The sequence below is a fragment of the Saccopteryx bilineata genome, chromosome 2 (assembly GCF_036850765.1).
Source record: "Saccopteryx bilineata isolate mSacBil1 chromosome 2, mSacBil1_pri_phased_curated, whole genome shotgun sequence".
Lineage (NCBI taxonomy): Eukaryota > Metazoa > Chordata > Mammalia > Chiroptera > Emballonuridae > Saccopteryx > Saccopteryx bilineata.
Window position 1 is genome coordinate 44,198,772 of NC_089491.1, and position 25,599 is coordinate 44,224,370.

The 25,599-nt window shown below is 38.8% G+C and overlaps 2 protein-coding genes across 2 annotated transcripts in view; one reads left to right on the top strand and one right to left on the bottom strand.

Annotated features, from left to right (window-relative positions):
- RMI1 (RecQ mediated genome instability 1) overlaps positions 1-25,599 on the bottom strand; it is a 274,637-nt gene that overhangs the window by 110,071 nt on the left and 138,967 nt on the right. The gene's annotated exons all lie outside the window — the stretch shown is intronic.
- Positions 1-25,599, top strand: part of KIF27 (kinesin family member 27) — a 93,561-nt gene that overhangs the window by 23,296 nt on the left and 44,666 nt on the right. The window contains exons 5-9 of the mRNA XM_066256986.1: positions 7,295-7,501; positions 15,890-16,059; positions 16,512-16,609; positions 18,456-18,611; positions 23,548-23,753. Coding sequence (XP_066113083.1) covers positions 7,295-7,501; positions 15,890-16,059; positions 16,512-16,609; positions 18,456-18,611; positions 23,548-23,753 — 837 coding nt within the window. The remainder of the gene's footprint in view (positions 1-7,294; positions 7,502-15,889; positions 16,060-16,511; positions 16,610-18,455; positions 18,612-23,547; positions 23,754-25,599) is intronic.

Below are 25,599 nucleotides of genomic sequence, written 5' to 3' on the forward strand. Positions count from 1 at the left end.
TGTTCTGGCTGTGAAACCTCCTCTGATTCCCCCACAGTAAATTTCATATAAAGTCTTAATAAGTTTTCTATCAGGGAGTAACTAACCCCCTGAGAAATAATCAGAGCCAGCAAAAATTAGATTTTGATTCGACATTATTTTTTGTTTTCTTTTTTAACCCTTCTAACTCTGTAATAATTTTAAAAAACATAAAGCATATACAAAACAAACTGTATTGTTCAGTGATTTTTCAAAAAAGAGAACAGCCAGGTGACTAACATCAGGCCAAGAAATAGCAAACTGTCAGCCCCTGAGGAGTCCTTCATCCCCTTTTCTCAGAGCGAGCAACTCTACTTTGATAGTAGTCATTTCCTCGCTTAGCTTTGTGGTCTTGCTATGACTCCCTGAACTTTACAGTTTTTTTGGATTTTTTGTAAATTTAATCATTCATGTATGTTCTTTAATATCTCGATGTTTTATTGAGTATTTTGTTTCTTTTGATTTATCCATGTTGTTGTGTGTAACGGTAGTTTGTTTAGTTTTATAGCTCTATGAATTTCAATGTATGAATATATCACAATTTTTCTGTTCTAGTGTTGAGGAACAGTTTTTCTCCATGAATATTCATAGACACATCTCTGGGTGTACACACACATACATTTCTTTCAGGTTTGTGCCTAGATCATAGGGTAGGTGAATTTTCAATTTAAGTAAATAATACCAAACTGTTTTCCAATTTATACTGGCACCAGCCCTGTGTAAGCATTCGTCATTATTCACGGTGGCCAAGACATGGAAACAACCAGTGCCCCTCGATAGAGGATTGGATAAAAAAAGAATGCAGTACATATATACGATGGAACACTACTCAGCTATAAGAAATAATGAAATACTGCCATTTGTGACAACATGGATGGACCCTGAGAATATTATGATAAGCAAAATAAGTCAACCAGAAAAAGCTAAGAACTATCATATATGATTTCAATTACATGTGGGATACAGACTGACTCATAGGCATAGACAAAAGTGAGGTGGTTACTGGAGGGAGCAGGTGGGGGGGGGAAGGGCTAGATATATGGTGACAGAAAGTGATTTGACTTTGTGTGATGGGCACACAATGCAGTGAATAGTTCACATATTATAGAGATATACACCTGAAACCTATGTGTTCATATGGACCAATGTCACTCCAGTAAGTTTAATTTCTTAAAAAAAAAAAAAAAAACATTCTTGCTACTCCACATGCTTACCAACATTTTGTTGGTTTTTAAAAATTATTTTTCAATTACAGTTGACATACAGTATTATTTCAGGTGTACAACCTAGTGATTAGACATTTATATAATTTATGAAATGATCACCCCAACATTTATTGTTAATTTTTAAACCTTAGACAATCAGGTAAGTGTATAGTACTGTCATCTTGTGGTTAAATTTGCGTTTGCCTGATGACTTGAACGTGAGCACTTTTTCATGGTTTTGGCTATTTGGTTATCTTTTTTTTTGCAAAATCCTCAAGTTTCTTGCTTGTTTTTCTGTTGGACTCTGTCTTTTAATTTAATTTGCAGAAGTTTGTTATACAGGGGTGGGCAAAGTAGGTGTACAGTTTTGAGTACAGAAAACACAGTTTATTCTTGCATCAGTTTTATTCTTGTATTATATATTTTTCCGTAGAACTGAAACTCTACTTTTGTCCACCCTATGTATTCTTGGTGTGAGCTTTTTGTCAATTAAACGGTTTGAAATATTTTTTCCCTTCTCTGGCTTTTTACTCTATATGACATCTTTTGATGAAAAGACATATTGCAATCAAATTCAACAATCTTTTTTTTTTTATGGTTACTGATGTTTGTGCTCTGAAAAGCCTTTCTTTGGAGGGTGTTTTCTATATTATCTTCTAGGAACTTATTGTTTTGACTTTAACATTTAGCTCTACAGTACTTCTGTAATTGATTTTTGCAATACGGGATAAAGTAAATGTCAGTTTTTCTTTCCGTGTATGTGTCCGTCTGTCCTATCACCATTTATTGAAAAGACCATCCTTTCACCACTGTTCTGGATGCTATCTTTATGATTAGTCAGGGTCATTCATACCTGAATTTATTGTCTGTTCTGGAACTTCTGTTGTATCCTTGGTTTGTGTCTATCCTTGAGCTGATATCACATTTCTTGTTTATTGCAGGTTCAATATAAGTCTAGTTATTTAGTAGAGCAAGGCTTTTTGCTTTGTTCCCCTAGCCTCTAAGACTGTCTTGGTTGTCCCATATAAATTTTAGAATCAGCTGTTAAGGCCCCCCCCCAAGAAAAAAAATACAACTTTTTGTGATTTTGGTTGAGATTGTGTTAAATCTATAGGTCCATTTGGAAAAATATTGACATCTTTTGTTTGTGAGTCATGCACATGGTGTTTTTCTTCATTTACTTAGGTTTCATTTGGTTTTCCTCAATAATGTTTTGTATGTGTGTGCGCGCACGTGCAGAAGTACTGCACACCTTTTGTTAGACTCATTCCTAGGCACTTGGTTTTTTTATATGACTAAAGTCTTTTAAAATTTTCATTTTCTTTTTCTTTTCTTTTTTCCCCCCTTCCCAACATCTTTCTCCCCTCTTCCCTTCAGGTTTATCCCATCCTATCATCCCCTTTCCCTCTGTCCTCTTTCCCTCTGGTCCCTTTGATCCCTCCTCTGTCTCTATTCCATTCCTCAGTTCACATTGTTTCTTGGATTCCTCAAATGAGTGAGGTCATATGATATTTTTCTTTCTCTGTCTGGCTTATTTCACTTAACATAATAGTTTCCAGGTCCATCCATGTTGTTGCAAAAGGTAATATTTCCTTCTTTTTCATGGCCCCATAGTATTTTATTGTATATATGTACCACAGCTTTTTAACCCACTCGTCCACTGATGGACACTTGGGCTGTTTCCAGATCTTCGCTATTGTGAACAATGCTGTCATAAACATGGGGGTGCATTTTTTTTTTTGAGTCAGTGATATGGTGTTCTTGGGATATATTCCTATAAGTGGGATGGCTGGGTCAAAAGGCAGTTCCATTTTTATTTTTGAGGAATTTTCATACTGTTTTCCACAGTGGCTGCACCAGTCTGCATTCCCACCAGCAGTGCAGGAGGGTTCCCCTTTCTCCACATCCTCGCCAGCACCTATCGTGTGTTGTTTTGTCGAGTGCCATTCTGACTGGTGTGAGGTGGTATCTCATTTAAAATTTCATTTTCTTAATTGTTGTTGGTATGTGTAAATGTATTGATTTTTGTATTTTGATATACCCAGCAACCTTACTAAATTTACATTTTAATTCTAATACTTCTGTAAATTCTTTTGGATTTTTAATTATAATTGTATCATCTGCAGATGATGATAGTTTTATTTCTTCCTGTGTAATCCTTAAACCCTTTATTTCTTTTTCTTACCGTTCGTCATTGGCTGAAGTCTTCAATAGAGGATTGAATACAGGTGGTGATAGCAAGCCTCCTTGTCTTGTTTCCAATCATAGAGGAATAGCTTTCAGTATTAAGTATCATGCTAGCTGTGGATATTTTTTATCTCTTATCAAACCAAGGAAAATTTCTTTGCTGAGAGTTTTTATTATGACTGGCTATTGACTTTTATCAAATATTTTTCCTTTATCGTGAATTTTCTCTTATTTTGTTAATGTGGTTAATTATATTGATATCAATAGTTCTAGTTTTAAACCAGTCTTGCATTCCTGGAATAAACTTTTTTTTGTGTTACAATGTATTGTGTCTGGGTCCCCAAGACCACCCTCGGGTTGGACGATCACCACGGGGACTCAGCATGTAGTCATAGTCATGGCTAAGGTTATTATAGTGAAAGGAGAGCCAGGATGAGCAAAGAGGAAAAAAGGCACATAGAGCAAAGTCTGGAGTTGTCTCCCAGTGGAGTCACATGGGTATGCTTAATTCCTCCATCAATGACTGTGACAACACGTGAGAAAATTTGTTTACCAGGGAAACTCAAAAGAGACTCAAGTGCTGACCTAGTTCGATCCCTAGTGAGGGCACATACAGGAACAGATCAATGTTCCTGTCTTTCTCTCTCTCTCTCTCTCTCTCAAATCAATTTTAAAATAATTTAAAGAAAGAAACAGACTTAGTGCCTACAGTTTTTATTGAAGGCTAGTCAATAAGGCACTCTCTTCCCAGCATGTACTAAAATTCCAGACTGCCAGAAGGGAGGCAGATGTCCAACATAGACCACATTGTCTACACAGACAGTTTGAGCACATCCAGCCACTCTTAATCTAAGCTTGTCTTTACCTGCATTCCACATTCAGCTCAAAATACTCCCTTATTTATTTATTTTATTTAGAAAATTTAATAGGGTGACATTGATGAATAAGAGTACGTAAATTGCCTGACCTGTGGTGGCGCAGTGGATAAAGCATCAACCTGAAACGCTGAGGTCTCTGGTTTGAAACCCTGCACTTGTTTGGTCAAAGCACATATGAGAGTTGATGCTTCCTGCTCCTCCCCCCTTTCTCTCTCTCTCTCTCTCTCTCTCTCTCTCTCTCTCTCTCTCTCTCTCTCTCTCCCCCCTCCCTTCTCTCTAAAATGAATTTAAAAAGAGTACATAGATTTCAGGTAAATATCTCTATAGTATTTGAACTGTTGGTTGTATTGTGTACTCATCACCCAAACTCAAATCACTCTGTCACCACATACTTGTCCCTCTTTACTCCCCTTCCCCAGCCCCCAGTAATTCCTAATTTTTATTGTGACTTTTTTTCTTTGACCTGTGGGTTATTTCCAACACATGGAGGATTTTTAAAAGTTAATTTTTAGCTTAATTGCATTGTGGTCCCTATGATTTCAGTCCTTTGAACATGTTGAAACTTCCTTTATGGCTCAGTATGAGGACGGTTTTTATAGATAATACCGATGTACTTGAAAAGAATGTATATTCTGCAATCATTGGGTGCTGTTAATTCTGTTAATCCCATTATTCAAATCTATATTTTTACTCATTTGTTGGGGTCTTTTTGTTACATCAGTCTCTGAAGTTGGAAACGGGAAGGCAGTCAGACAGACTCCCGCATGCGCCCGACCGGGATCCACCCGGCATGCCCACCAGGGGGCGACGCTCTGCCCATCTGGGGCATTGCTCTGCTGCAACCAGAACCATTCCAGCGCCTGAGGCAGAGGCCACAGAGCCATCCTCAACGCCCAGGCCAACTTTGCTCCAGTGGAGCCCTGGCTGCAGGAGGGGAAGAGAGAGACAGAGAGGAAGGAGAAGGGGAGGGGTGGAGAAGCAGATGGGCGCTTCTCCTGTGTGCCCTGGCTGGGAATTGAATCCGGGACTCCCACACGCCAGGCCAACGCTCTACCACTGAGCCAACTGGCCAGGGCCTACATCAGCAATTTAGAGTGATGTTAAAATTTCCCACTGTGATTTTGAATTTTTCTTCTCCATGAACTACTGACAATTTTTGCATTATATATTGAAAGTTTGTTAAGTACATAGAAATGTAGAATTATTACATCATCCTAGTGTGTTGACCTTTTAAAAAAATAATTTTCCCTTCTTATCTCTTGTCATGATTTTTGCCTTAAAGTTCACTTTGATATGAGTTTACCTAAGCCAGCTATCTTGTGATTAACATTTACATGGTTTCTAAGGTGACCAATCGTCCTCCTTTAGAGAGGACAGTCCTTCTTTTGTACGTGCCGTCCTTTTCTTGAAAAGTGTCCTCCTACATGTCCTTTTTGATATTGGAAGACTAACCTGTAAATGTCTGTATTCGATTGATGCAAAGTCGATCCATTGCGTGTGATGTGACGTATTTGTATCTAAATAAGTACTTTTTTCTTACAATTATTATTAAAAATTAATAGGCATGTAAGCATAATTATAATATAAAATATTACAACTGTTTTTTATGCATTTATCATTATAGTGTATTATTGTTGCAATGAATAAAATGTTTCTTTTATTTACGATATTTTCTTCAATTTATTTTTGTCCTCCTTTTCATTGTAAAAAAGTTGGTCATGTTAATGGTGTCTCTTCTTTCATCTTATTGTTAACCTTTCTGTTTCTTGTAAGGAGCAGGTTAAATAATTTTAAACTATTTTAGTTCTGTTTCTTGTAAGCAGCAGGTTAAATAATTTTATAGACTTCTCTGACAGTCTTTATATTTTAATTGAATTACTTAGTTCATTAATGAATATAACATAGTTATATTTTGGTTATAATCCCTTCATTGCTATCTGCTCTGTTTCATTTTCTCCTCTTACCATTTTTTTGGATTGTGTATTTTTTAATTTTTACTTCATTAGCTTAGAAGTTATACTTGAACTCTTTTTGTAATGGCTGTCCAAGAAAGTATACTATGTACCCTTTCCTTAGTAAAGTGTAATATTAATTGGTATTTTTACCTTTATCCCAGTGTATAGATTCCATTTAACACCCACCCTCAATTTATATGCCATTTTGTTGTAAATTTTAATTATCTGTATGCATGACTTTTAAATAAGGTTGCATTTTTATAGCTCAGCTATACACAATGAAACTTCAGTTCTTTTTTCCTTTTTAAACATTTGTGGTTCATGTGAAATGTTAAGATGAAGGACAGTTTCTTGCTTACATGATTTTGTGCTTATGAAACAAAGATTGATGTTAGAGCTTTCTGGATACAATATATTTTAAAATTTTATTTAGGGGATAATGTAAACAGCTAAACTCCATACATAGGCAGAGTTCCCGTTCCCTGCCCCCGTATACAGTGTATTTATCTGGCCTTTGATTTCCAAGTTCATTTTCTCCCAGGACTATCAGTTGCTTGTCTTCTATCTCTGTGCATTGGGCTTTCTTTCCCACTGAGTGAAGGCTTTCAGAAACTTCATTGCACCTGCAGCCACTTTCTCTTTTGCTGCCACCTCTGCTATCTGCGGTTCTACCTCCACTTTTCAACTTTCTTGTCTCTTGTTACTTCTAGGATTTCACTCAGAAAGTCCATACTTTTATAAAGATCAGCTAATCAGAGTGCTTCAGGTTGACAAATCAACCAATCACAGTGAATGGGGTCTTTTTTTTTCTTTTAGTATTTAATTCTATGCTGTGTTTGGTGCTGCTTACTATTCAAAAGTGTTTATCACTCAGAGCAGTCCTAGATACTTGTGAACACCAGAAGGCTAGTCTTTGGATAAATGAGGTCTAACTGTACTGTAAAGGTAGTTGTGATTTTGGCCGATGTACAGTTACAGTTTATTTTTTATTGATACCTATACATGTGTGGAGGATCCCTATTTTTAAAATTCTCATCTCTCTTCTACATAGAGTGAAAAAATAATAGAACAACAACTTCTTGTGGATCAACTGAGTGAAGAACTAGCAAAACTGAACCTGTTGATGACTTCTTCAGCTAAGGAAACTTGTGGAGACGGGCCAGGTGTCAGGATACCCGAAAAGAGACCGTATACTGTGCCGTTTGATACTCGTTTGGGGCATTATATTTATGTTCCAGCAAGATCAGATGCGAGAAAGGTAAAGTCTAAACATTGATCTCTTATTTTGAGATCTTAAAAATATTATATATAATATAATATTACAGTGTATTTGAACAGTCTCAGTAGGTACTATTTGGTTTTATAGACTTGTATATTCTCTTTCTTTAATCATATACTTTTTAATAAAAATATTAACAAATAGAATATAGTTATATTTGGAAGGAATAATTGAAGATAAAATCTACATTCATCAAGGAGGAAAAGCTATCCTTTGCCATCATATTTTCAGGCATGATCAACTCTGATACCTTCATGCATTTTTTTTTTTCTTTGACCACACCAAGTTGAGATGAGGTTGAGGAGGGTATTTGACCTAGTATATTTGGTTTGTCTTCTTGTTTTCAAAATGACTTTTATATACTACTCAGTCTTACCAAGTTCACATACCAAGACTGTATAAAGATCAGTGTGAACTTTTTTTTTTTAAGTGAGAGGTAGGGAGGCAGAGAAACAGACTCCCACATGCACCCCAACTGGGATCTACCCTGCCATCCCTGTTGGGGCTGATGCTGTGTTTATCTGGGGATACTGCTCTGTTCCTTGGCAACTAAACTATTTTAGCACCTAAGGCAAGGCAATGGAGCCATCCTCAGCACCCTGGGTCAACTTGCTCAAACCATTCAAGCCATGTCTGCGGGAAGGGGAGAGAGGGAGAGTGAGAGAAAGAGGAGAGGTAGGGTTGGAGATTCAGATGGTTGCTTCTCCTGTGTGCCCTGACTGGGAATCAAACTGGGACATCCACACTCAGGTCGACACTCTACCTCTGAGCCAGCTGGCCAGGGTCTGTTTTAAATTTTATTTATGAATGTTTGTGTATAGTAAATTTATGCACATACATTTCTCTGGAAAAATCAAGTACCTCCACTAAGGAAAAGACGTTAACATGTTCATGAATTTTGGTTTCTCTATATTAATTTTATGAAGGGAAATGGTTTGTTTGAGATCTATGTGATGGTTACATCAAAGGGTAAATAATATGTGTGGTATCATAGGCTTTGCAATCAGGCAGGCTTGGGTGTGAACACCAGCTCTATTGTATAGGCCTATGTATGACTAATGTGTGTGAGCCCAAGCTTCCTTATTTGTCAGAATGGGGGAGCATGGAGTATATGGAGCGTTTACATGAGATGGTAACTTTAAAAGTGCCTGGCACATTCAGTATGTGTCCATGGGGTGCCTTTACTATATGTCCCAGGCTCAGCATCTCAGACTGAATAAGGCAGATGTTATCTTTACCTGATAACATCAAAATTGATGATTTTCAGTTTTGAGTGGTTGAATTTTAAAATTCAAATCATTGTTATTAATTTCAGTTTTACTTTGTAGAGTCAGTGACATTTTCCTTATGTTTGAATACAGGATAACTTCTCATCGAACATTTAGGAAGAAAGATAAATTCTTTACATGATCTACTTTTCAAATCTATTATTTCAACTTAGGATACTTATATATCAAGTATTCTGTATTTATTTATTTTTTTACTATTGGCTATTTTTGTGGAATTATTTTCTGTTTCTATTTTATTTTTTTAAATAACATGTGTTTTTTTTTCCTGTTACAGAAGTTACCCTCTTTCTTTCTTAGTCTCTGTTTTTTATTTTTACCAGACATTCATGCCTGTTAAAAATACACACACAAATTCTCTGAGGAGGTAGAGCTCCATGGGCTCCTGAGAAGGGTAGGCCCCTTCTGTTCTTATCTGTAATTGTTTGATTAGACATGAAGCAGATGTCTAGAATTGTTTCAAATTAGTAAATTTTTAGTTTTGTTTTGTTTTTAAAATTTTCTTTGTATCCCGAAAAGAACACTTCTAGTTACTATAAGAAAGGAAAAAAAGGAAGAAGATGCAAAGGTCATATGAGCAGCAGTTTTGAGAGTTCTCTTGCTCCTACTGTGTGTCCAGAAATCGTGGCCACCTCTTTTGCAGCAGACATGAAAAGGCAGGCTGGCATGGGGAAGACACAGGATGGCAAGCCTTGTTCAAGTCCTGTTTACCATTATATTAAGTGTGAGGGGAATGTCTCATATTAGATACCAAAACTAGCTAAATTAAGCCAAAGAGGCTTAACGTGAAATATCCTTCATTTCCTCCTGGATTTCTGTCTCCTTGGTAGAAGTCCAGCTAGTATTTTCTAGTCCTCATTTTTTTTTTTTTGTTTTTTTTTTGTTTTTAGCAAAACAGAAAGAGAAGGACAGACAGGAAGGGAGATAGATGAGAAGCATCAATTCTTTGTTTCAGCACCTTAGTTGTTCATTGATTGCTTCCTCATATGTGCCTTGACTGGGGGGTTCCAGCAGAGCCAGTGACCCCTTGCTCAAGCTAGCAACCTTGGGCTCAAGCCAGCAACTATGAGGTCATGTCTGTGATCCTATGCTTAAACTGGCAAACCCGTGCTCAAGCTGGCAACCTTGTGTGTTTTTTTTTGTTTGGTTTTTTTTTTGTACTTTTCTGAAGCTGGAAACGGGGAGAGACAGTCAGACAGACTCCCGCATGCACTCGACCGGGATCCACCCGGCACGCCCACCAGGGGCGATGCTCTGCCCACCAGGAGGCGATGCTCTGCCCCTCCAGGGCGTCGCTCTGCCGCGACCAGAGCCACTCCAATGCCTGGGGCAGAGGCCAAGGAGCCATCCCCAGCGCCCGGGCCATCTTTGCTCCAATGGAGCCTTGGCTGCGGGAGGGGAAGAGAGAGACAGAGAGGAAGGAGGAGGTGGGGGTGGAGAAGCAAATGGGCACTTCTCCTATGTGCCCTGGCCGGGAATCGAACCCGGGTTCCCCGCATGCCAGGCCGACGCTCTACCGCTGAGCCAACCGGCCAGGGCCAACCTTGTGGTTTTGAACCTGGGTCCTCTGAGTCCCAGGCTGATGCTCTATCTACTGCACCACCACTTGGTCATGCCTAATTTTTTTTCTTTTAGAGTTGAGCTCTAATATTTTCTGGAAGTAAAAATAGTCTGTTAAGAGATATACGTCAACTTAAAATACTTTAAAAAGAAATGGGGAAAATTGCTTAATTGATTTTAAAATTGGTTATAGACAGAGTTTGATTTTATTTTTTATGCTTGTTTATACATATTGGAAATAATGAAAAGATTTATTTTAGAAGTATTATGTTATATTTATACATATCCTTTTGTTGCTAGCTTTTCTCAAGATATCACAAACACTGACAGTTGTTAAATATTATTCTATAATATGATTTTTAATGTGAATAATATTTAAGGGCATACCATTGTGTATTTTTTCCTTTGTTGCACATTTGTTTTCAACTATTTCTTAATCTGAAAAGGTAAACACCAAAATGAAATTATAGGACATGTCTACTCATGTGGAAATCCTAAATAAATTGCCCTTCACAACCAAATGGTGTACTGTACTAACATCATGTGCCAAATTAATATATATAAAAAAAGAAAAACTCATTTGTTTCAGTAGATGCCAGAAACTCACCTGATAAAATGCAAAATTGGCCCTGGCCGGTTGGCTCAGTGGTAGAGCGTCGGCCTGGCGTGCAAGGGGTCCTGGGTTCGATTCCCGGCCGGTCACACAGGAGAAGCGCCCATCTGCTTCTCCACCCCTCCCCCTCTCCTTCCTCTCTGTCTCTCTCTTCCCCTCCTGCAGTGAGGCTCCATTGGAGCAAAGATGGTCCGGGCGCTGGGGATGGCTCCTTGGCCTCTGCCCCAGGCGCTAGAGTGGCTCTGGTCACGACAGAGCGACACCCCGGAGGGGCAGAGCATCGCCCCCTGGTGGGCAGAGTGTTACCCCCTGGTGGGCGTGCCGGGTGGATCCCGGTCGGGCGCATGCGGGAGTCTGTCTGACTGTCTCTCCCTGTTTCCAGCTTCGGAAAAAAAAAAAAAAAAAAAAAAAAAAAAAAAAGCAAAATTGGCCTTGGCCAGGTGGCTCAGCGGTAGAGCGTCGGCCTGGTGTGTTGAAGTCCCAGGTTCAATTCTCGGCCAGGGTACATAGGAGAGGCGCCCATCTGCTTCTCCACCCTTCCCCCCTCTCCTTTCTCTTTATCTCTCTCTTCCCCTCCTGCAGCCAAGGCTCCATAGGAGCAAAGTTGGCCTGGACACTGAGGATGGCTCCATAGCTTTGCCTCAGGCACTAGAATGGCTCCAGTTGCAACAGAGCAACGCCCCAGATAGGCAGAACATTGTCTCCTAGTGGGCATGCCGGGTGGATCCCAGTCTGATGCATGCGGAAGTCTGTCTGCCTTCCCACTTCTTACTTCAGAAAAATAAAATAAAAAAATAAATAAAATGCAAAATTGCATCTTGATTTAAATTAAAATATAATAGAGGTTTCTAACTTTCTTAACATTGACATATGATATAATTAAGGACAAAAGCCAGTGCTATACATACTAAAAAGGCACTTTGGAAAGAAAAAAATTACAAAGGTGCTCCCAGTCATTACTTAGGTTTAGTATATTACAAATGCTGATGAAAATCTACCATATTTCATTGTTTGTAAGACTTACCTTGTTTTTTTCCACATTTTATCCTCTTTAATGGCAGGATATGTTTTTACAATTGATGGCATTTCATAGTTTGACAGCTTTTTACCTTTCTTGGTGATATAAAAATAGTGTGTCTTGCAGTTGTTTGCATTGTAGATTTGATGAAATATGGTATCATGGAAAGAAAAAAAAGCAAGAGGTCGACAGTATCACTTTCAGGACTTGATATAATTGTACACTAAGAAAACCAACCAAAATGTTTTTAAGGGATATTTTTTAAAATTTTATTTAGACAATTAATTTTAATGGGCTGACATTGATCAATTAGAGTACATAAATTCAGAGAAAACATCTCCAGATCATTTTTGACATTTGATTATGTTATATACCCATCACCCAAAGTCAAATTGTCCTCCATCACCTTCTATTTGGTTTTCTTTATGCCCCTTCCCCTCCCACCACCCCCTCCCTCTCCTCCCTTTTCTTCCCCCTGGTAACCACCGCACTCTTGTCCATGTCCATGAGTCTCAATTTTGTGTTCCACCTATGTATGGAATCATACGGTTTTTAGTTTTTTCTGATTTACTCAGTATAATGTTATCTAGGTCCATCCATGTTGTTGTAAATGATCCAATGTCATCATTTCTTATGGCTGAGTAGTATTCCATAGTATATATGTCCCACATTTTCTTTATCCAGTCATCTATTGAAGGACTTTTTGGTTGTTTCCATGTCTTGGCCACTGTGAACAATGCTGCAGTGAACATGGGTCTGCATGTGTCTTTACGTACCAGTGTTTCTGAGTTTTGGGGGTAGATACCCAGTAGAGGTATTGCTGGATCATTTGGTAGTTCTATTCTTAATTTTTTGAGGAACCACCATACTTTCTTCCATAGTGGTTGTACTACTTTACATTCCCACCAACAGTGAATCAGGGTTCCTTTTTCTCCACAGCTTCTCCAACACTTGTTATTACCTGTCTTATTGATAATAGCTAATCTAACAGGTGTAAGGTGGTATCTCACTGTAGTTTTGATTTGCATTTCTCTAATAGCTAGTGAAGATGAGCATCTTTTCATATATCAATTGGCCATTTGTATTTCTTCCTGGGAGAAGTGTCTGTACATGTCCTCTTCCCATTTTTTTTATTGGATTGTTTGCTTATTTCTTGCTGAGTTTTGTGAGTTCTTTGTGTATTTTGGATATTAGGCCCTTATCTGAGCTGTTGTTTGAAAATATCATCTCCCATTTAGTTGGCTGTCTGTTTATTTTGTTGTCAGTTTCTCTTGCTGTGCAAAAGTTTCTTAGTCTGATGTAGTTAAAGGGATATATTTTAAAACCTTCTGGAATCTCCACAGATTCATAAAAGTGGAATATTTGTAAAATCTTTTTTTTTTCATAAATGAATTACTTTTTTGTGAGTCATAAAATTTCTGTGCATAATTCCACACTATAGGTTAAATAGTCTTTTCAGTCTTTATTAGGATTTTAGCTCTCATGGTAAAGGCCATTTCTTCTCAAAAAATATTTTTTTTTGCTATTTTAAAATTACTTGCACACATAGTTGCTCATGGTGAAGAGTGAACACAGCAAAACACAGGAGATTTGGGTGAACTTTGACCAAGTTTCTTTTCTAGCTAAGGGACTCCTTCCATAGAATACACCAACTGTACGGTAGCAAAAATGACACACAAAGTCTCATGAATCTTGCAGAACTCTCAATTGAAACTACAGAGTTAAATATATGGAAGCCACAATCTGGTGAATGAGATGAAACAAAATCAAGTGCATCACTGATGAGAGGAGATTCTCTTATCATATGGGCATTTAGCATGTTACATTCAGGTCTGGGTACAGCACTTGAAATCACATTAGATTATTTTTAGAAAAACATCAAGTTGCTGAGGATGTTGGGGAGACTCTGAAGTACCTCTAGATTTAGTCTGATTCAAAGGGGACATGATGACTTTTCAAATATTTGAATGTTTATCATTACTGTGAGACTTTGACTTTAGAATTGGGACCAATGAGAAGTGCTAAGGGAATAAAGAGAGGAGTTTATTAGTGAGAACTGCTAAAGATGATATGAGAGGTCTTGTGAGGGCCCCCCAGTGTATGTGTTCAGCAGGTTAAATGGTAATTTGCAATATTTTAGAGAGTCAAACATGGAATGGATAGTTGAACTAGGTAACCTTAAAGTTCTCTCTAGCCCTGTGGCTATGTAATTCTGGGGGGAAATGGTTAAAAAAAATAGACTTCTAATTGGATACACCTCTGTTACCTGAATTATTAGTTAGCTTATTTGAATATTTACATGTGATCAGTACTATTGGGGTATGGTTGAAAATGCTAAAATATCTCCAACGGGGAACTATGTAAGCAACTGTGGGAAGCAGGACCCAGTACATAGGTAGGAAGAGACCAGATTATAGAAGGCTTTACGATCCTGGAAAGGTCAAGGAACCATTGTGTTGGGTAGAATGACTGTTAAAGAATTAATTTGCTAAATGTTACTCATTATAGCAGAGTTTATTTGGTGTTTATTATATTAAGCTGAGTCATTTCTTTTCTTTAAAGAAGTAGTTTTAAAAGCAGTTAGAATCTCAGAGAACAAAATTTGACTCTGAACAAAAAAAAATTTTATTTGCTACTGAAATAATCCCTCTCCCCCACCACCCTGACAAAGAGAAGTCTTGGTGTCTGTCAGGTGTGAGGCAAATGGCCAACCTGGGTACATTGTACTGGTTAGAAAAATACTTCTTGAGTTGGTTCTTCTGTAAATAATTCCTCCCCCAAACTCCATAATTGGGAGGTCACCTAGGAAGCTTAATCCCCTATCCATCATGGTGCTGATGTGACAGATGGTCTTATAAGGTGACCAACAGTTGAGGCACAAAAATCAGATACCAAAGAATCAGGTAAGCATTTCTGGGAGGGGATACATGAGGAATCTTATGTCAAGTGAATCTTGAACACCTTGTGATATACACATTTCACTATATATTATGATTTTGATAGCTTATAATAATTTATATTAATAAATTGAATGTCTCCTCTAAGATTTTATTACTTACCATTTTTGCAAAATTACTTTGAAATTTGATTACAGAGAGGTGGTGAAAAGAAATACTTGGTTACAGAAACTAGAATAAAAGTATAAAGGCAATTTCTAATTCATTGTTGTTTTCCAAGCTCATTTTTTGAGAACTTAAGGTTCTCAGTTTTTGAGAACTTAAGCATGTTATAATATAGAAAGTTCTCAGACTAGCTCATAAACATCTAATTATCCTATGATACATATTAAGTATGTCACTAGAGTATTAATTCAACTATGCCTAATCACTACATGTAGTGTAAAAACATTTGGATTTCCAAATTGAGAATATTTTGCCTTAGCAGAGGGAGTGGTGGTGATGGCTCTGGATTTCTTCCTTTGGTGGATTTGGGTTGGCGGGGGATGCAGAGCCTGAAGCAACACTATGATTCTCCAAGTGTTCGAAACTGGGAAGATTGCTGGGCTGCAAAACAGTTGCCTCCTTTTGCACTACGCGGGCTTCGCATTCACCGGGGAGTGCCTGTGCTGTTTAAGAGCTGGGATGTTTTCACTTGTGCCTCTCCTTGGTTTCATCTTTGGATACTATTTTCCATTAAGCTATAGTTGAGGATAGAAGAACTTTTCAGAAGAAGAGCTGTATAATTCTGAAAGAAGTATGTGTCCATGAGGCAGAACAAACAGTATTGTGAAATGAATATCAACATCATTGAGAGGCAATGCATACTTTCAGTGATGATATTTTAAGAGTACTTATTTAATAGCCTCTTAAAAACATTTTGACTAATAAAATAAAATAGACATTTTAAAAATCACTTTTTTATTGTTGTTGGGTGGGTGAATCACTTGTAAGGTCTACACAAGTCCTTCTGTATACTCTCTGGATCGAGTAGTTGCTGGATTTCGAACACGAAGTCAGATGCTCCTCTGTCACATAGAAGAACAAGATGAAGTCCTCCACTGCCAATTTTCTGATAACAGTGATGATGAAGGATCAGAAGGCCCACAGAAAGCTGAATTTAGGTATGTTAAATACAGACAGATCTAATAATTTTATGATGCAATAAGTGTATATAGATGTTTTCTCATTCAAATGTATCTTTTCTATTTAAAAAGCAGAAGGTAGTTTTTGGTAAATGTACTGTCAACAAATGTATTATGAAACCAGTGTTTGAACACCAGTCATCAGTCTTATAATTAAAAAATATTTTTGCTTCTAGAGCTTTTATAGTTGTTGGGTTTTAATTTTCAGAGAGACTGGTTTTGGATTTCCTGATTCTTTTGCCACTGTGGCAACAAACAGTGTATTTCCCATTGGCTGCAACATGGGTGGGAATATTAGTAAAATTCTGTTTATTTTGTATAATTAATGATTCTTTTAACATCACTGTCACTTTTTGGGGAAACTAATTTGAGAGCAGATTAGCAAACACTAACTGACAAGTTACCTTTGATCCTGATCTTTCTTTTTTTAGAAGTCGTTCATGGACTCAGAAACCAAGCACTGTTTGTTCTCTTGTTGAGGTGAATGATACTCATGATCAAACAGAGAAGTCAAGTCTGGAGAATGAAGGTACACAGACTTTCTTAAGTAATTTACATCTAACGTTTATAAGACCCTTCCCTTTTTCTTTAGTCAGTAAGTTAAGAAATATCTAGGAATTCTTAAAGATGGGAACTTGCTGGGAGTGTTTTCCTGGTTGGTAGAACTTCCTTTATGTTCTCTGTTCTGTGTCTAATTTTTATTCCTCTTTACTTCTTAATTAAAAAAAAAAATTTCCACCAGTCAATTCTGGCTAGATTGTAGGCTAAATCTCTCAGAATGGAGATTTACATTCAAACCTAAGTTGGTATGCATTGTACTCTTGACTGCTTTAAAATACTTCTTGTGTAGCCCTGGCCGGTTGGCTCAGCGGTAGAGCGTCGGCCTAGCGTGCGGAGGACCCGGGTTCGATTCCCGGCCAGGGCACACAGGAGAAGCGCCCATTTGCTTCTCCACCCCTCCGCCGCGCTTTCCTCTCTGTCTCTCTCTTCCCCTCCCGCAGCCAAGGCTCCATTGGAGCAGAGATGGCCCGGGCGCTGGGGATGGCTCTGTGGCCTCTGCCTCAGGCGCTAGAGTGGCTCTGGTCGCAATATGGCGACGCCCAGGATGGGCAGAGCGTCGCCCCTGGTGGGTGTGCCGGGTGGATCCCGGTCGGGCGCATGCGGGAGTCTGTCTGACTGTCTCTCCCCGTTTCCAGCTTCAGAAAAATGAAAAAATGAAAAGAAAAAAAATAAATAAATAAAAATAAAATAAAATAAAATACTTCTTGTGTGACTACTAGGTGCCTGCTTTCCTGCTTCCCTGTCACCCAGGCCTTCCATTAGTGATGTACCCTTGGCATTGGAGCCGTAGTCCATGGGTGCTCATAATATTTGAATACGCATTATTTGATGCATAACAGCATAAAATGTTTATGTTCCAAAAACTATAGGACACTGTAACTTATTTATCTTGGCCTATGAGTGGTAAAAGCACAAAAAATAAAAGTATAGAGAATGTAAGTAACATGATAAGTACTACTCTATGAAAATAGCCTTTAAAAAAATTTTTTTTAAATTTATTCATTTTAGAGAGGAGAGGGAGAGAGAGAGAGAGGAGAGAGACAGAGAGAGAGAGAAGGGGGGAGGAGCTGGAAGCATCAACTCCCATATGTGCCTTGACCAGGCAAGCCCAGGGTTTCAAACCGGCGACCTCAGCATTTCCAGGTCGACGCTTTATCCACTGCACCACCACAGGTCAGGGAAAATAGCCTTTTTAAAGAGCATGTGCATGTAATGTTTAACAAACCATTACCTGTATGTCACAAAGCTGAAATCAATTTAAAAATGAGTAAGTAAAATAAGTACTAGTCAGATTGCCATTCTTGAACTGTTTGTTACTGATTTACAACCAGGTAAGAAACTTAAGCCACAATATAAATTGGTGCACTAACTTCTTCACTGGGCAAATCTCTCTATGAAAAAAAAAGATCAGCTAAACTGAACAGTGACATAGTTGATTTAGGTTCTGGGGTAAGAAAATAACAAACAGTGCTGGCCTATACTCTAGTAGTCTGATGTAGACTACATTCTTTGGTTACAGTAAGACTAAAAGTTAATAGGAAAAAAATTCAACTCTACCCACCTGGATATTTTATACCTTTAACTCTAAAATTCAAATTGCAGAACATATAAGGGCAATGAAAAACTGTATCAAAACTAAAGCCCCAATTGTCCTGTATTTTTCCCTCTCTTCCCCTGCGCTGTCTTAGTTTGTCCCTTCCTCTGATTTCTTCCAGATCGCTTCTCTGTTCACTTGGCTTTTTTAATTCTACTCCTGTTGGATATTTTATAAGCAGATAGTTTTATTTCTCAGCTTTGTTTCTTTTATTTTAAAGATTTAAAGATTGAATGTCTCCAGGAGAGTCAAGAGTTGAATTTGCAAAAATTAAAGAATTCAGAACTCATACTTACTGAAGCTAAACAAAAAATTAGAGAACTGACAATTAACATCAATATGAAGGAAGATCTGATTAAAGAATTAATGAAAACAGGTAATAGTATCCTGTAAACCAGTTTATATAAGAAGCAAAAGCTTCTAAAATTGTCCCTGATGTAACATTTTCTTTAGTTTTTGATGCTTAGGACTAGCCATTGTAGCCTGGAATTTGGTATAACAAGTTGTATTCTAGCGCCAGTATTACAGAATATTGTTGTAGTGGGATTCATCTACAAATTGTTCTAACCAGTATGAATTCTGTGCTGTGTTGAAGCTGTTTTTTTTTTGCCACTTTGAAAGAAACATTGTATTAGGCATCTGGGAATATGTCTGAGGTGTTTCCTAACTCATTCTAATAGTTATTTATTTTAAATTATTAATCTTTATTTTCTTTGATAGTTCATTTTTAACAGTAATCATAAACTTTATATTTTAAATGTAGTTAATTTTCATTTATCTGAAGATGTAAGAATGTGTTCTTGAGAGCTGTTTTCTTGAGTAAGCCAAGCTTTTAGCTCTTCCCCTTGGTCTCCGGTGTCTGCCAGGACGGGGGTATGCACCACTTCCTCTCCTCAGCCTCAGCTGCATTGGGCTTGCCCTGAAAAGCATGTCTCAAGCTTTTTGTGCCCCTCTCCCAATGCACTCAAAGTATGAGTCTTGACTGCTTTGAAATTCAATTAAGAATTGAAGAAATAAGAGACATTAGCATTTCTTTTCCCCAACTCCAATGAAAAACAACTCTGTTCACATTTAGGGAAACTGAAGGAAACATTATCTTTCTTTTCTTCAATCCAAGGCTATAATCACACCCAAATGCCATGAATTGTGGTAGGTCCAACTCTCTGCCAGCAAGGGGAACCTGCCTTCCCACTTCTTCCCTCTTTCCTGCATACCTGCTTTCTGGCTGCTGGCCCTCCTTTCTTAACCGCCTCTCCCTAGTTGCTGTCCCAAAGCATTTTCCTTCCTCATTCCTAGTGGTGCATGTGCTAGGTATTGTCCCAGCTCCGGTATCCCAGATGGCTGATTGAATTTGACCATGCTCTTTCCTTACAGGCAGCATCAGTGCCAGTGATCTCTCTTAGGAGTATCCAGGAACTGGATTTAAATAGCTTCTCCAAGATTTCCACTGCCTGTGGAAATTGAGGATATTTACCCTTCTGGAATGAATGATTTTCTTTCAGATAGGTTATCCCAACATGGGATATATCACTAAAAAAGCCTTAATATATGAGGATACCTGAACTTACACAGAGAAGGCCTCTTCTTAGTCATTAGAACGAAGTGTTATTTGGAGCTGTCCTAAGGACCCTTAGAGATGGTGACTAGCAAATGGGTCAATGTGTGCTTACTTTTCAGAGGTGCCTCTGAAGATTTCTCCCAAATGGCAACTGTTATACTTCAGCCAACAATAATAACTGACTGGCCCTGGCCGATTGGCTCAGCGGTAGAGCGTCGGCCTGGCGTGCAGAAGTCCCGGGTTCGATTCCCGGCCAGGACACACAAGAGAAGCGCCCATCTGCTTCTCCACCCCTCCTCCTCTCCTTCCTCTCTGTCTCTCTCTTCCCCTCCCGCAGCGGAGGCTCCATTGGAGCAAAGATGGCCCGGGCGCTGGGGATGGCTCCTTGGCCTCTGCCCCAGGCGCTAGAGTGGCTCTGGTCACGGCAGAGCGACACCCCGGAGGGGCAGAGCATCGCCCCCTGGTGGGCAGAGCTTCGCCCCTGGTGGGCGTGCCGGGTGGATCCCGGTCGGGCGCATGCAGGAGTCTGACTGTCTCTCCCCGCTTCCGGCTTCAGAAAAATACAAAAAAAAAAAAAAAAAGTAGAAATGTGTATTAGAATTGATGTCATACAGCATAGTCAGTTATTATTTTTTTTTTTTTCCGGCTTCAGAAAAATTTAAAAAAAAAGAAGAAATGTGTATTAGAATTGATGTCATACAGCATAGTCAGTTATTATTATTATTTTTATTTTTTATTTTTTTTTTGTATTTTTCTGAAGCCGGAAGCAGGGAGAGACAGTCAGACAGACTCCCACATGCGCCCGACCGGGATCCACCCGGCACGCCCACCAGGGGCGAAGCTCTTCCCACCAGGGGGCGATGCTCTGCCCCTCTGGGGCATCGCTCTGCCGCGACCAGAGCCACTCTAATGCCTGGGGCAGAGGCCAAGGAGCCATCCCCAGCGCCCGGGCCATCTTTGCTCCAACGGAGCCTTGGCTGCGGGAGGGGAAGAGAGAGACAGAGAGGAAGGAGAGGAGGAGGGGTGGAGAAGCAGATGGGCGCTTCTCTTGTGTGTCCTGGCCGGGAATCGAACCCGGGACTTCTGCACGCCAGGCCGACGCTCTACCGCTGAGCCAATCGGCCAGGGCCCTACATTTTAATATCTCTGAAATCAAGATATACCTTACAATTTTATCATGTCATTGGTTAATTGGCACTGTACCTTCTTTCTTAGTTGTTATAAAATATTGGTGTATTGAATACTTTTTTGGGTTTAGATTCATTAAAATATAGTAGTCGTGTGTATTTTACAGTTAGTCAAATAATGACAGAGTTGTAGAGCCAGAAGACAATTCACAGTACATTTGGTTCAATAGCTACTTTTTATTAAAACCTTGAGAGATTTTTAGTGTAACTGTCCCTGGCGATTATTCATCCTGTGAGCTCTGGACTCTTACTTCCCACTGCCACGAGTTTGCTAGTCTAGTTCAGGGACACGTGACTATTCAGAACCAATCAAAACCAAGTTTTTAGGTTCAGTAGCTGGGTTCTGCATGAAAATAGATATAGAAATATCTTATTCCACTTTGCTCTGTGTTCTAAATATTATAATAAGAAAAGCATTTAAAAAGAATTCATCTTTAACAAGTTCAATGGAATGAAAAAGGAAGAGTCCAGCTCTAGATTAAAATGTTCTTGCCCTGGCTAGTTAGCTCAATTGGTTAAGAGCGTCATTCTGAAATGACAAAGTTGTGGATTCAATCCCTGGTCAGGGCACACACAGGAAAAAACCAAAGATTGCATGACTGAGTAGAACAAAAATGAATGCTTCCCTTACCTCTTCCCTATCTCTCCTTTCCTCTTTCTGTCTCTCTAAAAATCAATAAATGCTAAGCCCTGGCTGGATAGCTTGGTTGGTTGTAGTGTCATTGGAGCATGGAGGTTGCTGGTTCGATTCCCCGGTCAGGGCACATACAGGAGCAGCTCTATGTTCCTGTCTCTTTCTCTCCCTGCCTCTCTCAAAAAAGAAAAAAAAAAAGGCTCTTAAAAGATGTAACAATCAGATCAATCAGATGTATCATGGACCTTGTTTGGGTCATGATTGAAACAAACCAATTTTGACACTTTGAAACAATGGGGGAAGTTTTAATAGGGACTGGTGGGTATTAATATTGTTGGTGTGATTATGACCTTTTGGTTATGTTCATATTTTGTATAGATGTCCATTGAAATATATATAGGTGAGATATAACATCTGGGATTGCTTTATAATTTTTAAGCAATTTTATTTATTTTTTCCCCATTTATTTATTTATTTATATTTTTCTGAAGTGAGAAGCAGGGAGGCAGAGAGACAGACTCCCGTATGTGCCTGACCGGGATCCACCCAGCAAGCCCACTAGGGGGCAATGCTCTGCCCATCAGGGGTGTTGCTCCGTTGCAACTGGAGCCATTCTAGTGCCTGAGGTGGAGGCCATGGAGCCATCCTCAGTGCCCGGGCCAGCTTTGCTCCAGTGGAGCCTTGGCTTTGGAAGGGAAGAGAGAGAAAGACAAAGGAGAGGAGGAAGGGTGGAGAAGCAGATGGGCACCTCTCCTGTGTGCCCTGACTGGGAATTGAACTGGGACTTCCACACGCCAGGCCGATGCTCTACCACTGAGCCAACCGGCCAGGGCCTATTTTTATTTAGATAAAAAAGTATTTCCTTTTAAAAAAGTTATTTATTGATTGATTTAAGAGAAACAGAGAGGAAGGGAGAGAGAGAGAAACATTCATTTGTCACTCTCTTTAGTTGTCTATCATTAGTTTGCTTCCTGTATGTGCCCCAACAGGAATCGAACCTACATCCTTGGCATTTCAGGACAATGCTCTGGCACAGTGGTCCCCAACCCCGGGCCGCAGACTGGTACTGGTTCGTGGGCCATTTGGTACTGGTCCGCAGAGAAAGAATAAATAACTTACATTATTTCCATTTTATTTATGTTTAAGTCTGAATGATGTTTTATTTTTAAAAAATGACCAGATTCCCTCTGTTACAGCCATCTAAGACTCACTCTTGACACTTGTCTCTGTCACGTGATACATTTATCTGTTCCACCCTAAAGGCTGGTCCGTGAAAATATTTTCTGACATTAAACCGGTCCGTGGCCCGTGAAAATATTTTCTGACATTAAACCGGTCCATGGCCCAAAAATGGTTGGGGACCACTGCTCTAACAGACTGAGCTTACCAGCCAAGGCTTTAAGCAAAAATGAAAAAAATATAGATGAAGCAACTGTAACAAAATCTTGATAATTCCTGAATTGGGGTGATGGGGGTTAGTTGTATTATTTCCTTTCTTTTCGTATGTTGAAAATTTTTTCTAATAGTAAAATAAAAAAGCAGAGACAGATTATGGGTAGCAAGAAGTTGAACTGTAGTAAATAAGCGGCCAGAGTCATCCCAAATATACTTATTAACTAGATTTTGATGCCAGCAGAGCTAAACTACACATTTAGAAAATCTAAAACATGACACTAAAACACAAAAAAGACCAGTATGAAGATTGAGTGGCACCAGATGGAAACAGTCCTTAAGGAACTAATTACTAAGAGGCCAGGTGGCAAGTTGTGTTTGATGGGAATGGGTGGGGCACGTGGGTTTTTAATGTGATATCTTAAATAGTCACAGTGCCCAGCTGGATTTAAGAGTAGAGCATTTTTATGTTTTTGATGTTTTACTTAGTTTTTAAAAAATATAATTTATAATTGTTATTACTATTATTATTATGGTGAAGGTAATGATGCCAAGTCGGTAAGCAAACAGTATTCTCTGAGAGTAACAAAACTTGCGAACGAAGCAGAACAGGCGAAAGTGGAATTAATTGAGACAGAAAAGCAGCTACAAGAACTGGAAAACAAAGATCTTTCTGATGTTGCTTTGAAAGTAAAATTACAGAGGGAGTTCCGTAAAAAGATGGATGCTGCAAAGCTGAAAGTCCAGGTAATTTTAGAATGTAATTGAGAAACCTATTTAAAGCTTTCTGCTTTTGAGGATTCTTGTACCTAGTTAGGAAAGAAGTAGGATTCAGTTTTTACCAGCAAGACAAACTAGAATGCAACTTCTCTTTTTCAGAATGCTGGTAGGTTTACATAATTTTGATCTGTAATATATTTCTGCATTCAAGAGGTATATTATTCTAATATTTTTATCAAAAGCCTGAGGTCAGAATAAATGTAACCACAGAAATAGTTTCTTTTTCTGAAGGACAAAAGATCAATGCTTAATTAATAAATATAAAATATCTGGATACTGCCTGACCAGGTGGTGGTGCAGTGGATAGAGTATTGGCCTGGGATGCAGAGGACCCAGGTTTGAAACTCCAAGGTCGCTGGCTTGAGCGCGGAGTCACCGGCTTGAGTGTGGGATTATAGATATGACCCATGGTCACTGGCTTGAGCTTAAAGGTTGCTGGCTTGAAGTCCAAGGTTGCTGGATGAGCAAGGGGTCACTGCCTTGGCTAAACCCCCCCCCCCCCAATCAAGGCACATATGAGAAAGCAATCAATGAATAAGGTGCTGCCATGAAGAATTGATGCTTCTTGTCTCCCTTTCTGTGTCTCTGCTCCTATCTCTCCCTCTGTGTATCTCTCTCTCTGTCTCTGTCTCGCATATATTAAAAAAAAAAATCTGGTGTATGTATGCCACTTTGTAGATAGCCAACAAAAATGATGGCTATTTCATTCTTCTCAAACCATAACTGGATGGTTGAAGAAAGGTTAATAACTTTGGGTACTTTATCTTATTCTTAATTTCCTATGCTGGATTTAGATATAACCTTAGAAATAGCTACAGTTCAATATACAGCTGTATGAGAACTTTTTCATTACAGAGATTTTTTTTTTTTCCAGAGATTTTGTGTAATGAAGCCATTCTCATTTGCTTTTGGTGCGGTCTGATTATAATGAGTTTGCTAGAATGCTTTTTTACTTTTCATTTATAATTCATTGCTTTCTACCATTTCCACTGTGGGTAGAATGGAGTTGTAGGTAATCTATTCAGAGTATTCTTTATTTTTAAAACTGTTCCAGTTACGTTCTTTCAAGGAAGTAAGTATTCACTGCATACCTCCTGTGTGCCAGGTCCTAGTTTACGTGGGAATGCAGAGGCGAACAGCCCCCCAGGATCCCTCCTCCTAGCGTTTTGTAATGACATTTCAAACATCTGGACATCGCCACTAAAGTTTTTTACCCAAGTAGCCTCAAGTTAAAGTAATGACTTGAAAGTATTTGCACTGAGAAAAGGAGAATGTGGACACTGTCCACTGCCTTTGAATACTTGTTTTCACTTAGCAGTTCACCTCAGAGAGTCTTGGAATCAATTCTTTTTTGTTTGACTCTTTATAAAGTTTTTTTTTAATTATTAGTCAATTTTAGAGAGAGAAAGGGGAAAGAGAGAGGAAACATCAATTTGTTCCACTCATTAATGCATTTTTTGGTTGATGCTTGTAGGGAGGGGACCTGACTAGGAGTCAAACCCACAACCTCGGTGTATGGGGACAGTGCTTTAATCAACTGAGCTACCTGGCAGGGCCTTCCTCCTTGACCCTTTTAATTAAGGCTGTGATGCCTAATGAAGTACGCATTTTAACAAAGCAGTAGAACAAAGCAAGATATTTTCTTTGTGTTTATTTAAAAATTTTATTTGTAATTTCATAGTTTTACATCCTAGCTTCAATTCTGATTATGTCTTTTTTTAAAGTTTTCTTTTATTGATTGAGTTTAGAAAGACAGAGAGAGGAGAAGAGGGGGGAGGAGAGAGAAAAAGAGAGAGGAAGAGAGAAACGCATT